The sequence below is a fragment of the Bombus vancouverensis genome, chromosome 10 (assembly GCF_051014615.1).
Source record: "Bombus vancouverensis nearcticus chromosome 10, iyBomVanc1_principal, whole genome shotgun sequence".
NCBI classification, from domain to species: Eukaryota; Metazoa; Arthropoda; class Insecta; order Hymenoptera; family Apidae; genus Bombus; species Bombus vancouverensis.
Genome location: NC_134920.1, coordinates 2091888 through 2108371, shown reverse-complemented (window position 1 = coordinate 2108371; position 16484 = coordinate 2091888). Strand labels below are relative to the sequence as shown.

General features: G+C 39.5%; 1 protein-coding gene across 16 annotated transcripts in view; it reads left to right on the top strand.

Moving 5' to 3' along the window:
• The window catches only part of dlg1 (MAGUK family member discs large 1), a 530145-nt gene that overhangs the window by 299333 nt on the left and 214328 nt on the right, over positions 1-16484 (top strand). For 15 of the 16 annotated variants that reach the window (XM_033338872.2, XM_033338869.2, XM_033338867.2 and 12 more), the window contains one exon: positions 10401-10496. The exons of the other annotated variant lie outside the window; for it this stretch is intronic. In XM_033338872.2, coding sequence (XP_033194763.1) covers positions 10401-10496 — 96 coding nt within the window. The remainder of the gene's footprint in view (positions 1-10400; positions 10497-16484) is intronic. 16 annotated transcript variants of the gene reach the window in all.

The following is a 16484-nucleotide window of genomic DNA, read 5'->3' as shown; positions in this document are numbered from 1 at the left end:
AGAGATAAAGGAAAACAAAGGAACAGAATGGCGCGCGGAGCCGGACAATGAGAAGTAGTTAAATAAAGAAACAGAAGCAAAGAAATTCAGAAAGAAGCGGGCTCGATGAGAAGTGTAGAAGTGCGACGGATAAACAAGCGGGGGGAAGAAAAAGGAACAGTTGGGAGAGAAAGAAAAGAGGAGATAAAAGAGAAAATAAATACACAAGGTGTCTCCGAAATGCTAAGATAGTTAAGATTTCAAGATGTACTTTAATTCTCATTGAAGATAAGAGATCATTCTGTATCCTTGTAATATGACGGCAGATATAGACGTGACATTGCATTTCTACAAATCTATCGTCGCTTCTTCAAGTAACTATTAGAATTGAATTATAAATAAGTATTATAATGTTTTATCAAATTATCAACTGCAGGTATTCTAGGTCCCAGAATTTTGGACCATATTCGTCATCGACACAGCAACTTGCTGCGCTATCGAGCAACCAAAACACATTGCACGTACGAATATACTAATAGAAACTGCAGGGAAGCTTAACGTCTCCATCAGGGGACAATCTCCCTTAGGACCACGTGGCCTTAATTAACAATTTTGCGTTCAAAGACGGACACTAAAATTTACCGTTAAGAGAAGAAGTTACCGGTCAGGGAAACAAAATATACATTTTACTAGCACAAACAGCGCACCCAAAATTCATCCTTCTATCTGAAAAAGTATCTTGCATACTTTAAGTTAGAGGTAACCGTAGAAAAAGAGCAGAAAAGCCGAAGATAAAGAGGCAAAAGAAAGCGAAGGGGTAGACAGGAAATAGGATAGGGAGTATTCAGAACCATCGTGACCTGTTCACTATATCCGGTCACGCGCCGGTGCGTGACTTCCTTTCATCGGCTTACAAGCATCGGTTAAGAGTACCAGCCGTGCCTGTATACGCTTGTTCTGCAAACGCCGTGACAACGACTTCGCCTCTAACGTTATATCGCGCGGCGTTTGCTCCGGGGGCTGCTGGCCTCAATCTCGAGCCTATATCGCTGGCCCTGGCACAGCACGGCGTCACAGCCGATCGATGAACCCATAAACCTGTCCTGTTCCGTTGCCATTTCGGAAGAATATATATTGTGATCGTTACTTTGGTTATTCACGAGCTCTCGAACATGGTCGCCTGCGTTATTCTGAATTTTAAATTCGGCCGTTAACCTAGGATCTTTGACCATCTTTTCTCACTTCGCAAAAAGTCCTTAGTCTACAAGATCCCTGGAGAAACTCCTGCTATAGAGAGAACAAACGATTATTTGTTAGAGAAGGTCATATATTTATCATTTAAAGTTAATGAATATTTTGGCAAATTGCTACACTTGTCTAGGAATGCTAAACAATGTCATAAATCGAGGAATAAAGGAAATGATGTTATAAATGTCACTTTTTTAAATTTATTTTGCTACATACAGATTATTTATAGCGGCTACAGAAGGTATTATTAGTACATAATTGTGTTTATTGTAGCATTTACATTTACATTACATTTAATTAATTAGATCCAAGTATATTCGTATCATTTAGTAATATTTTCATATGACTACAGAAATTTGCTGCTATGAAATTGAAGTATTGATTCTAATAAAAATGGACTTCATTGAAAAATAAGGATACGTGTCAAAGTATTTCGGGTTGAAAGATAATCTAAAAATTTTGCACACTATTATATACATTTCAATAATTTTATTAATTTACAGTAATTAGTGCTAAGTTATTGAAATCTTTCATCGAATGCTATTGATAATTAAAATTGGCAAATCCAGTTTTGACAAAATTGAATATCTCTTTTACTTTGATAACGGTAAGTTTGGATAGAATTTATGACAGTCGAATCACCGGTTTGAAACTAGCTTCTTGGCTTCGACTGATGGAATCATAAAGTTGTCCTGCCCCATTTCATTTTGAGTTTCCTTACTCTATTCCTCGGTTACCGGAGTGTATTACGATCCTCGTAGAAACGAAGTCGATCACTGAACAATGATCAATCAGGATTCAGAATGTGGTTCGTTTTAACGTCTGTTTGATGGTTTTTTCCTAACGGTTGCGCAATGAACTATATAAGACTATGATTCATAGAGGAACGTAATGGTTGAACTAAAATCTAAGTTTTTAACGATATCGTTTCAAATGACGATCATCTTCGAACAATGGAATTCGACGATCTTATTAAAACTATTTTAAAGATTCAATGATCCCTTGCATCGCGGCGGAATCAACGTCAATTCTAAATAGAAACCTTAATTCGCATCGGCAATCAGGGAAGATTACATCGACTCGTAATTTCGTGGGATTGCGGAGGAAGCTTACAATTAGTTGACCGACAATCGTAATTTAGATCGATGCTTCGGCTGTTATGGAAACCGACGTTCGTGAAATTCATTACCCGTTCCGTCGGAGATAGTCATCCATCTCTAATTAACTTTTCTCCATAAAAGTCTCGGCATTCTATTCATCGATTTGATATCGAATACTAATACCTTTATATCCTGTTACACCGAGAAGCACACTTTATTTCAATTCGTAAACTATAAAGGCTAAACAACGAACAAGAAATGAACAGCGACGGAACGATAATACCTGACATGTTTAATGATAATAGGATAACAAGAGGAAGAATGGACCTTGAAAATTTGCAACAGGCGAATAAGCTTGAAGTTACCGAATGGCGAGCTTAATAAAAGCATGAATAAATATCCAAGAACTAATAGCAGCGTAGGACAACCAGCTGGTAGTTGATAATGAGGTCGTTATTTTACCGTGCATAGCGAACAGACGTTGCAGGTCTATGTATGTTTGCCTCTGTACACGTACACGCATGCTATCTCTTAAGTCGTGGTAATAACTAACAGGAGCGATAGAGTGCGTCTCGTCCCGACCTTCCACCCTTCTCGTGATATTACTTTCCTAGCGCCTTCGTGTAATTAGCCTTGGCTTAGTACACGCTTTTGTACAAACGAAAATTGGATCGAACCGCGGTAATTGTGTGGTCTTTGTTGCGGTGCGTTTTGGAAAATGCGTAATCTCGATACGAGAATTCCTCGGTTCTCGAATAATCGAGGAAACTATGAAGAGAGATATGAGAAAACTTTATAGCGATACATTAAAGGTCGATGAGGCGGGAAAACAAAAATTCGCTTGAATCGAAAGCACGAATTCTTGTGCGAACATGACACCTTTTCAGAAGAACGTCGAGAGGTCGGAGAACTAGGAGGACGCAACGTCGACGTTTGAAACTCTTGACCCGTGAAACCCTGTCCCCGCGAGACGGTATTTCGTTCCATCGGCTTCACGAGAACGTTCTTTCATCTCACGATAAAAGTGTTACGTTCTTGGTGGCGTCGAATGATCCCCGTAGCTATCCGGTGAAATTAGTTTCGGGCAGGGTGTCTCTGCTCTGCTTCGCCACGCTATAAAGCACATGGTGCACCGGTACTGGGATTATCGACGCGCCACGCTTACGAAGGGTGTCCCTGTTCGATACGCAAGTTACGATCCGGACAGGGATGAATAGGGTGTCCATTAACATTAGAGCTTGCACCGAAAATGCTCCGTTTTAAGAGATAGCTTTACCTGCTGAAAATAAGCGGTACTTCCGGATTTCCCCCTTTAATTGTTACTTGCAACTTAATTTTGGACTAATGTATTTTTATCCCCTATTTCTAAGTTGATATTCGAATCATTACGAGTGGATTATCAAAAATCAAATGCGAAACATGCAACTACTGACAAAATTTATTGCTTAAGGAATTACTGATCTATGAATATATACCCCACTTTATAAGAATCTGCATAAATATTCGCAGTCTTCTTATGATTATTCAAATTTTATTTACGATAATGGTTTATGATTTGTTTTCGAGTATGGTTTATGAATAATAGTATAAATTAATACTAGTACCTATGAACAAGAGTTTGTACTAATGAAATTCACAAAATACGCTCTGTATGGTCTTAGGACAAAAAATTTCTAATAAAGTACGTTTTCTATTATATTCGAATTAGTCGAGTCGGGGCTTTAGCTATTTTCAAAGTTTTTTGATAGTATAGGCGGAAGATAAGCAATTTGCGCGATAACGAAACGCCATAGGATTTCTGAATGCGAGCTTGTGGGCGGACAATCTGAGAGTCGGAAAATTATCGGCGTAAAAAGACCGATACAAAGGAATCTCATTTTCAGATGGCTGAAAACCGCTTCGAAAAAAGGAGTATTAAGGATATCTATGGTCTTTTGCAACGCATAAAGGCGCATAAAGGTACTGAGCCGTTATAAAAGAACCGAATCCGCCTTCGAAACCTTTCCAATTCGGCCTCGCTGCTCTAGATCAAATAATATAGAAGAAGTAAACCCCTTATTTTATTCTCACGGTAACGGCGAGCGTGTCCTTCGAAAATCTTTGCGGAAGTCTTATTGAAAACAAAAAGTTCTGGAAATCCCGTCGGATGGAATACACGATTTGAGCATGAAAAACATATTTTCGGGAATTTTTTTAAATTCCGCGAGTAAAGATTGTCGAAATTGCCAACGATTTGTCGAATACGGGAAGCTTTAGTAAATGGTAAAGCATGTGTAAACTTTTAAATTAGACAAAATTCCAATACTGGTTACTTTGAACAATACAAAAATTCGTTGGCAAGAAAAGATATTTATGGAAATTAGAAAATGGAACCTGATTGAAGGATATAATAAAGGTATCTTTAGTGCAATACATAGAGAAGCTTTTAATATAATTACATTTTACTCTTATATCAGAAGTTTGACCCAGAACATCATAATTTTCACTATTGAAATTACTCGCTATCAATGAATATTACCGGCAACTGTATCGAAGCATTAATTATACGTCGATATAATAGATCTCATAGAATTGGTTGTTGGCCGTGCGGCAATCACAGACTCAGTAAATGTAATTTGCCAATAGTTGAACCTGCGTTATCGGTTCCTTCAATTTGTAACCAACGTTTCAATTGGCTGATACTAGCTAGCACAAAAATCAATTACGCCAGAGTAAATCCTGTTCGTTTGCTTCAATCAACGAAAATTAAACAACCGAGGAACACGGAACAAACGATAAACTCTAAAAGCATAAAATTCCTAACTCCTGAATCCTTTTTCCTCTCAATTAAACATTTCACGTTTATATTATAATCTTTTCAAAATATTCCTATCAAAATTTCTAATCGTAAGAAGCAACCTTATCTAAGAAAAATTAATGCTGGATAATCATTTCAGAGGCATTAATCATCTTCGTATACGATAGTAGACACAACGTCAAGCTAAAATAGTCAAGTGCGAAACTCTGGAGTTGGGGCGGAGATTTCGAGTTATCGAACTGGATACATGTATATAGTCATTGCAGGCAGGAAAAGAAGTACGTGCCACGAAGCTGCAATGCGCGAACTGCAAGATCCGTTTTCATCTGTTCGAGAAGATCTGATGCTTCGCAGCGTCTACGATCGCACCAGCTCGAACGACGAAAGGACAGGGGAATAGGACGGATGACGAGGTGGAGCAGAAGGTCCGCCATCAAAGAGGAAAATTGCTCTGCGCCATCGCGGAATGCGCGTATTCGATCATCGTCTCGGAATCGATGGAATGTCTTTTCACCAGCTTCGCCAGATTCACAAGGCGAGAGATTTTATTACGCCCCGATTTTTGTTGCGTCGACGAACGAGTTTCGACGATCGGCTTTCAATTGATTGTTATCGAGCGGCAACTTTTAGCGACACGTACAAAGAGATACATTAACGAGAGACACGAAGGAACAGGATATAACGCAGTCTGTCTCCGCAAGTGTGCAAAAGTTAGGAAAAGTGATTCTCCATGAAAAGTAAATCAAAAGTGTATAATACAGATTTTGTATATAAAACTTCCCTTCTTTAAAGGAAATGATTTTAGGATTCGTCAAATATATATGTATAGGTTGGTGGAAGAAATAAAGTGCAATAGTAAAATTGGTAAAGAACCAGAGTTGATATCTTTCGAGGATTGAAGTAGAGCTTTAGTGGAAAACTTTTGCAGTTTACAGTTCAAAGAGTTTCTGTACAGCATGTATGACTACATCAATAGATATCAAAGCAGGAGCATCAAAACATACTGCATACTTTTGACTTGTTTTTCCATAAGGAATCTCGTTTTGCGATTGTACCACGATTACAGAGGCATCTCATATACGAAACAAGCAAGGCAATAGTAGAACATCGCAAGTAGAAGAGAAGAACGTGCATTCAATTTAACATAATCGACAAATCTAGTAATCTAACTATTACAATAGAATTTGTAGAATCATTATCCAAAGACTAACTCGCCTCATTCTAACAGTTTGAGCATCGTTTCGCGATCGCCTGGTTAGCATCTCTAAAATTCCATTTCCATCGATCGAGTGGTTCGATATCAAAATACCAATTTCCTTTTTCCCTTCTGTACGTAACATATATATGCTTTTCTTGCCTCGAAATAAGGTTTCGCGAGCGCATTGCACGTCGATGAAAAATGTAACTGTATACGAAGCCGAACTATTAAGTAATTGGAAGTTCGAAAATTCTCCGGTTTCAGAGATATTTTGTAACTATCCGAAACGATCGCATAACGCAGCTCTTACGCGGAATTTCGATCCGAATTCTCGTAAGGTAGAATCGAACTTTTGGCGAAAACAATCCGATACACGGATAATATAGCGGATCGATCCATCCTTTGCACGTTTCGAAATGTTCGACGTTTCCGGCCGCGTTCACTTACGCGGAAACTCGCAAGCTCTTCGATGGCTCCTCGAATTTCCAACAAGAGTAGCAACGATCGGAGAGAGGTAGCATCGAGAACCGGGAATTATCGAGAATATCCAACTGCTACGGAACCGTCGCGCCTATTAAACTCCCGTATAAGCACCAAGATGCGGCGCTGGTCACCGGATACTGACGTTTTGTGGTTAAACTGAGGTGACTAGGCAAACGCCAGCTGCCAGTAGTTACGGTCAAACTGTCATCAGACGCGAACACGGTGCCAGCGGGCATACGTCGAACAAGTTCAAACAGTATTGAAATTCTACAACGTATATAGAGGTCAATTTGTAATTCCTAAACGATATAATCATGATGATTCGTTTAATTTCGTCGTAAACGAATTCGATATAGCTTTATCGAGAAACTGCATTAAGTTTTAGTGGTGCATATTGAACAATAGATAGGATGTAACAAATTCTATGTAACTACTGCTTTCAGAATGTGTTATTCTGAAATTAGGCAAAGTGCTATTTGGTACAACAGACCATCGCAAATGGAGTTTAAGATTACTGTTAATAGGAACGCACTAGGTATGCACTTGGAACGAATTAAATACAGAAGTTGTAATTAAAACACAATTATTATTTTTTATTAATATTCATTATTAATTCGAAACTACAACTATTTTCGAAACCTTTTGGTTTAAATCCATCACGGTGTAATCGACATTCCTAATATTTGCCCTATATTCGATTAGACATTGGTTCTATTGTTGAATGGATGCGACTTTTTCATGTCGTGAAAGGATTCTTCTTGTTCTCTGACACTATCTCGTTGATTGTTTCCGGAAATCCCCGGAGTGGTTCCGTACCCCGCTCTCGAAGAAAAGCACGCGTGACTTCGTATACAGCCGGCCAGAGGAAGACAGATTGAAAAGGCACTTGTGCGTCGAGTTCGTTTATCCGAAGATGAGACCGAGTCTCGAGTCTTCGGCAAACGCACGCGCGCTTCTGTTTGAAATCTCGAGACCGGGGAACTCTTCGAATGCATCGAAATGAAGGCACCACCGTCGGCCAGGAAACTTTCGCCAAGATAAATTTAGAGCTGCGCTCCAACCTGAAAACAATACTTTCCCCCTCCATGACTTGGAAACTTTGATCGAGATTCAAAGTGTCCTCAAACAGATCCTTCTACTTCCACATACGCGGACGAATTTAATCGCAGGCTGAGTTAATCTATCCGGTTAATTTCATACGTCGTTGTTGCGTAGAACGGACAATTTTTTTTATTAATAGTCATAGATTCTTAAAAAATATATCAGCAGTTGCTCATGAAAGTATGCGAACACTTGTAGAAATCTTGTGTAGCTATATTATACGTCGTAAGAGTTGTGAAACATTTTGAAATTTTAATAGCGCTGTAATGAAACTCGACTATCGTGATTATATACAATATACGTGATTAACTTCTAAATGCACATTCACGTTTGTTTCAAACTTGCCTAATGTAATCACGATACTCGTGTCTCGTTATAATGCTACTGAAATTTCAGACGGTTTCACATGATGCACATAACATGTTCATAAAAAGTTTCTATGGTGGAGATATGAATATTTTCCTAAGCCACTGTACATTGATATAGGTTTAGTTTATTAATACACAATGATCTAAAAGGAGTTGTGTTTCATTGAAAAGATTCATTGTACGAAGTATGCCAATTAAATATGCCTCACTCCTGTTGATAATTACTAGAAGCTTATAAAAAAACCTCACTTTTTGAAACACTCAGTATTCTCAGAGAAAATGTTTATTTCGCTAACAATTCTACACAATTTTGTTACTGAAAGTAACTGTTTCAGCAATTTTATAAAAACATTCAAATTGCACTTTGTAATTGAAATAATAATTCAATCTTCTATTTAGTAACCAATTGGAACGAATGTTTACCTAACCCGAATTTTCCATTCATAATTTCAATTCCAATCACTAGATACAAAATCGATATAATATCTAGTAAACGTGATAGATATCGACCGTTATAGAAACGCAGAACTCATTTCGGGATATTTGCTTCGTATTTTCTTTTAATTTCTACGTGTGGGTAAGCGTAAATCAAATATATCAGCCGTCCATATCTGCGCTTGAATCCAAACGAAACAGACAGGAAGAATCGTAGCAACGTCTCTTTCGCACACTACGTCTACGAGCACGGCGACGTACTCTAAACCGGGCCAGCCGCTTGTCAAACACGTAGCCGTGTATTCTCGTCCCAGGGTTTGACGTTTTTCTCGGCCGACATCCGGGGCAGAAAGTGGTCTTTCGTTTACATTTCCGTTCACCATGGATGGATCGATCTATCTTCCCTTTATTTTTCAGACAATCCCTTCTTATCGTTCAGCACAGCAGCGAAAATCCCTCTCTCGGTTTACACACGGTCTCCTCTGTTTAACGGAGTTTCGTTTCCGATAAAACTCACGATGGGTTAAGCAGCGTCGAATGGAACGAAAGAAACACATCGGATATGCAAAAAGGAAAGAAATTGTGAAATTTATTGTAACGAAGGAAAGTACGATAGTAGAAAAGGAGAGCGAGTCAGGTGAATGCCGATAGGAAGAAAGGGGCGAGAGGAAGGAGAAAATTCTTAACACGTTCTTTGATGACGCGAGAGCAACGAGGTGACGAAGGTACCGACATTTTTTTTCGACGAAACAAACTGCGGCGACCGAGGACGATAGGGGTAGCAGTGCATGTTTAATAAAGAGTAAAGCACGACAGGGGTGGGCAGATCGAGGAAAAGTAGCGCGGGATGTTAAACACACCTGCGCATCGAAAGTTCGTCATGAATAATTCCGTTTGGCTCGTTTAACGCGGTCGCAGTACGCGCGCTGACGGAACTTCCATCAGCTCCCGCTGAACGATAATTGACTTTGCGTCTCACCGGCTCTATTTATTTGCGCGCTTTCCAGGCCTCGCCACCACCCTGGCTGTACACTTCCTGGCCGAGAGATCGAACGAGCGTTAAACGACGCTCAGCTGGAACACGACAAAGATAGGGAAAACAAGGAGCTAGATCGAGAAGTTTAAATTGCGACCAGGGATCGAGTTAAGGCTTAATAGCTAATTGATTCGGAAATTAAATCGTAGACTTGTTTTCTCGCTGTGCGCTCCGGATTCATCAGCGAACATCGCGACGTCCAATGATTTATCGCGAATTCTTTGATTAAATGGTTTGGGTAGGGTGGAAGATAGAGAATTCTGTAATTCGAAGGAGGATCTGCTGTACCAGGGTAGATTGAGTTTTGCGTTGTTTCGAAGTTGCAATTGCTTTAACTGAACCGTAAAAGCATCGAACCAATGAATGTAGGCGGTCGAACGGTCTCTAAACTATGAAATAACGAGGCTCGTCAAAGTCTATTATGTTATGCATGTTTAATCTATTATCAGGCCGATGACAGCAGTTGGATGGGAATATCGATTATGTTAATTACACATTTTGAACGACCACACGATATTTCGTTATAAATATGTATAGCACGATACTTAACAGCAATGTTTTTTTATTAAAAAAACGCAGAGTTTACCGGAAGTACGTATCGTTTTCTCGTTGACAGGACATGTAAAGATGTTTTTAGATCATATGGTTATTGCAGGGTGGTCCAGACTTCCCGGTGAACCAGACTCTGTCGAACATTTATGGCCGCACGTCGGCCAGTCCAGAGGCTCCAGTCTACGTAGACGAAACTCAGGTTCGTAAGTCTGTAAATAATGTCGTGTGAGAATTAATTTCGGTCTCCGTTGTTCTTAATTATACTAAACGATAATATCGTTCAAACTTAAGTGTACTAACAACAACATTTAGCAAGCGTATCGGTAATATCCTTATCTAAACTAGCAACGAATTTAAACATTGAGAAAATACTTAATATGTTTTAATTGCAAAGAAACATAATTTAATCAGCTGGATTGAATTTTCAATACTCGGTTGGCTATAAGGAAATCTGTCAGGTTCCTGCAATCTTTTACTGCAAGTTCAAAGTTTTCTACTTTACCGGCGCGTTTCTCCCATATAATTTCTTTGTGACTTCAGCTACAGACACTCGTCGATCAATTAGCAACCACAGATATCTTTTTACTAATCCACCCTTCCATTTCTTTTTATATAAAAATATTTAAAACCTCTACATTAACGAAAAGATAATTAACAGAAGTGTTCCTCTTAAGATAAATGGAGTTTCTCAGCCACGTTATTGCACGCTTCTTCCGGCAGTGTTCATAAAAGGGTATTTCTTCGAGGCACGACAGAAACAGAAATTAATGTATTTTGCATCAAGGACGAACTATAATTTTCCAGGTTCCAACCTTCCTGTTGTCCCTTTCCGTTTTCTCATTTCCTTGACGATCAAAGCGGTAAAAAGGGGAGATGCATTATACTCGAGACACAGGTCACGATCCCTGCCATCTTTCTGCTTATCTTGCCTCAAAAGTTGTGCAGTGTTTTAGAAATATCGTTGAATAGATTTCACTGTACGGCCATTTGCAAAATGGAATTCACTTGCAAAAGTAGGAGACCGGAAATGCAATTTTCTCTTTTCTGAACAACGGAATGCGCAGAGAAAGATGCATGGATGATGTGGCCGAAGTCAGTTGTGAAACAACATTAGAGATAATTTCATCTAGTTTTAGCCGTTCCATGTGTGGAATTTCACAATTGAAATTCGATTCAGTTTTACACGCCATTTCGCCGATTAACGGGTGCCAGCTCGTCACAAAGTCAACGATAAAACGGGAACACCGACAGGCTCGCCTGTGGCGAGACCATTTGTAAATTATGCCAGAAATCAGCGTGACTGCATTATCAATGCTGTTACGCGGCTTCCGTATTTGCAAATAAAGTGTGGAAACTGCGTATAATGTGTCCCATTTGATTTAATCGACCTGATTAACCTGGTAAAATGCAATCATGCAGTCGTTAGTTGTTTAATCCGTACTGGCAGCGTGAAACTCGTTAGTTCTCATTACGGCCATTGCTTCGGCTAGCACCTCTTTTACATTGACTACAAAAAGTATTTGCACACATTCTTATTTTTCAATTAAACGCCTCTCTATCGGATTCTATATTTCGTTTTCATAACACCACATTTTTATAATCATACGAAAATGCTCTTAAGTGGTATTAAATAACAGATGTACTTGAATTTAATTAATTGTAATATGTAGATGCTGAAATAAATGCAAGAGCGTATTAATACCGTTTGCAACCACCATATTATAATCACAAAGCTAATTATCTTTTCAATATTATTTTTGATGGAGAATTCTTATTTATCTTTGTTTAACTAGATTCTCGAGTTAATTAACTTCATTCAAACGAAACTGCAACCGAAGCGATAAATTTGACATTGCTTTCACGTTTAACCATTAACTCTGCGCGGACTGCAGCGGAAGCCAGGACGGAGCGGGTCCGTCGACGATAATTATACCTTACGTCCGGAACGTTCGTCTCGAAATTACATTCGAGCAAGACCGTTAATGAAATAATAGCGACGTTTCAGGTGCACAGATTATAAATAACCGTCGATATAACGTCGCGCGCTTCTGTGCCATTGAACCGGTTTTCGCATTTCGCCCGGTTCTTCCGGTTCTAACCACGCAAACTTTAATTAAGCGCCTGCTTAATCAGGCCAGTACGTAAATTTTCCCAGAAATCTCCAAGCGAAGACAATCTCGTCGGGCATCGATCTCCGTGCTCTGGCGCGTCTCACGTCTCCATTGTCCGGGAATATTTACAACATCGAGGATTTCGCATTTCCCCCTCGATCAATCGCGAAACCATATCAAACTACTCACCGTCGAGTTGTTCGGTGTGGAATACGGAAACCGAGCCGCGTCTTGCTCGGGGGTAAGCCAATTCGTACGGAAAATGAGATTAATGCCCGCCTTTATCACGCTCACAGACACGGAACTGCGCGTAAGCACGATCGTTGAACATCATTCGAACACGCTGGTAAGATCGTGTTCGTACACTGTAGCGTGAGTTCGACGAAAAGAACCGTGTCGGAATTAGACCACGACGCTTTGGTAGGAGCACCGGAACGTGACGGCCACCAACGTCGAAACGCATCAACGCCAGTACCGACGCTGACGTCTATCCCTTCGAGATACATACACCAAGCATCGAATGATGCGTTTACACTGTTTCGTTGAATACCAATTTATCACAAGTGGCTTCCGAGCTTTCTTCTATGGTGTTTTCCTATAGTCGTGCATCTACGATAACAAAGTGAATTCAGTAAGAATGGCGTGTTGTTTTCGTATGTACTTTCGTGAAATGAATCCTTTGTCTGACGAACAGTAGTAGCCTTTAGGCGAAGCACTACTAAACGAAGTGTCTTCTGAATTATTACGTTGCCCGACAATCGAAGTGTACACCATTCTGAAGGTTCACTTCTCGATGAACGAGAATTATTGCGTTTCGTCAAAGTCGAGACGGATCGATGAGAATAGAGGACACGTGGACTTTAATGCTAAGAGCGGAAAACGGGATCCATTAATTCACACGAATAGCCAACCTTACCAGATACTTGTCTTTTTTTTGGAAAACTCATGACATGAAATCAGTTGTTTAAGGAGGTTGAAGTAGAATGGGCACCTGAGGTATAGTTTTGTAAAACTGCGGCCTAAGGAAAATAAGCTGGCTGACCAAAGAACACGTGCGGTGCCAGGCGTTCTTCTTTCGACGAATCATTATTTCCTCTAGTCCCCTAGGAAGCCTCGGACTGCAAAGAAAAACACGGCCAAATATTTAACACATGAATTTTTCCAAACATAAACTTTTTTATATTCTCGACTTCTGTGCGAATAGGAGAAAGATCCGCTACGAAAATAGAAACAAACGGACCGAATAATAGCGTCAGAATACACGTGATGCGTTTACAGTTACTGCCATTTTGCCCCGTGCTCCGTGATTCTCTCGTAAACAGTTTAACGATGCTGTTTGATATTTTTGGAAATGCATAAACGTTTTAGTCGCTTTGAAGATTTTCTTCTTCCGAGCCAATGACACGTGCACGAACCTCCATTAAACAAGAGATCCCGCGGAACCAAACATTGTCTTCTGTCAACGCTAGAAATAATTCCAAACGAGCAGAGAACGATAGATTTTTATCCCGAACCGATACGTTTCGACGTGTAAATTGTTCGGTAGTTTTTTGTTAAAAGAGAGATACACGAAATATTTTTCTTGTATTAACGAAAGTTTTCAACGATCCCGATTGGATTCCTGGTCGCCTTTAAATTTCATTTTTCACTTGGTGCAACTTCTTTATCTGCTCGCGTACCAGTCGCAAAATCGTCGAAGAAACTGCAGCCACTACTCATTCTTCAATGCGAACCTTCTTACGGGAACTACTTTGCTATCTATCTCTCGAAGCTTTCCTCAACTTCCTGCGGACGTTGATCGGAATTCCTTTCGATTCGATTCCCTTATCTTCGTTTGTTCTACCACCGGTGGAACGAACCTCCCGCGGCTGAGTGTTTTAAAGAGATAGTTGAACGCGAATATTTGTCGTGGAAATTTGTTGGATGAAAGGAAAGACTCCTCTCTGACATTTTCGTCTGTTTTATCACAAGTTCTACGAAACGTCGATTGTTTTGGAGAAAGTGTATTGCGCTGCAGTGAAAAACGCAATCCATATATATATCTTGTTGAAAAAATTAATTGAAATAACTTGAACATTCGCTGTAACTGATGATGATTCATTGAAAAAACGATATAACGAAGTTTGGTAGACGTAATTGAATATGCGTCGTGCTATATATAAGAACGTGTAAATAGTCTAATATGTGGAAAGAAAAATTGGGACGTAAATCATCTACGCAAGTTCAAATTTTGACAAGAATGAAAAGAATTAACACAAACTGATTATCACAAATAGACTTCCAAATAGATTTAAACGAAAGTGAAATTAGAAAATACAACACTATAGAAATGATAAAAAAGATAGAGAAATTATAGGAGAAAAGGATCTCACGATCGCAACAAACTTGTATCTGAAAGCTAGTGAAAACTAAACGCGAATAACGGTGAACGGATCAAACGCGGCGATACAATGATCGATTGGGTGTCTATCGTGCGTCATTCACGACGTCGTTTCAGCGACTATGTTTACGGTGTTCCTATTAAGGTACGCAAACGAAGGACAAAGAGAACCTGTCACTCTGGTGAACGTTTTAATCGTAATGTTGTTACGCATGCCTCAAAACGATTCAGCAATTTTTACGGATGCTGCTGGAATCAAGTAAGTCTCGATAAAAATTAGATTTGTATCCCCTGCCCCCTCCTCGTTAGCGTTTATGAATTTATAATTTACGCGAATTAACAACCGATCCATGCGATCGATTCATAACTATTGAAACGTGACCACGACTCGTGATAGAGAATAATTCATTGAAACGGAAGAGGTCAACGCAGGAGGTCCTCCATGTTTTTAAACGTAATTGTATCACTCGCGCGTTTCAATGTTTAATGGTTTAATATGCTTCGAAGTTTCACGACGAGCTTTCAGCTGAATTTGTTCGGAAAGCAGGAAGCCGCTGTTTATTTATACGAGTCCATTCCCGTGTTCCCGTACGCGGGCAAGTATAGAGTTCATTTATCATCACGGTAGCATTTAAACGCTGAAAAATTGACCGCTCGGTGGATTGAGTCGGAAACGGCATCGATCTATTTTATTCGTCCTATTTTTGATCCGAGAATTAATACAGTTGCCTCGTCAGAGAAAAATTCGTGGTCCGTGGTTAGCGGAAATGACACATCGTTGCATGTAATATATGGACACCACGTTGTACAGTAATTCTAAATTAGAGCATTAAATGGATCGTTAAGGGATGGATTGCTGCAGTCAAATCCATAGAAATTGAACGAAGGAAAAAGTAAACTTCATGCACAGTCATGATGTTTTTAGATCTTCCAATTAGTTTCTCAGATTTAATAATTATGTGTTAATTCGTCTATTATGATTATTTTTTTAATATTCAAAAGATAAAGTGAAATTATGTACCAAACAGTGGTCGAATCGGAGCGTAAACATAGTAAAGCATGTAGTCAATGGTGGGTGATTTTCTACGTTAAGCATCATTCCTCGGGCCGCGAAAGGGGCAGACACCATTCTGCATTTTTTCACGGGACTTCGTATCCATTTCCTAAACCTCCGTTGTTTTACGAGTACCAAGTATCGGAAATTGACCCAAGGTGATCTAACTACCTTCTGGCCGCGTGCTTGAAACGAACGGAATGTCCATCCTGTGGCCAGTCAGTGGTCACTAATGGCCACTTTCTTCAAAATCGTTAGCGAGTAAGTACGTGATCGTAGACGTTTCTCGGGGTGCTCTTCCCTTTCACGGATTCTAAGAGAAATTCTAACAACGAGAAAAACGCCTATCGTTTCTCTGGATTACGGGGTTTTCCCAAAATAAAAGAATAACGCAGAACATTGAAATAAAATTCTAGTAATGAAAAATTAGTGCCAAAATATAAAAGGATACTACCAGTAAGGAAACAGTACTACGACATAAAAAGAGATCATGCAACGAGAGAAATAGTGAAAACGAAAAAGGAAATTCTTATGATAAGAAGAAGTAATGCAAGAAAAAGAAAGAAGGAAACATGATTTAGAGGGATAAAACTAACAATGTGGAGATATAAAAAAAATGAGATGAAATGCCAGCAATACCAG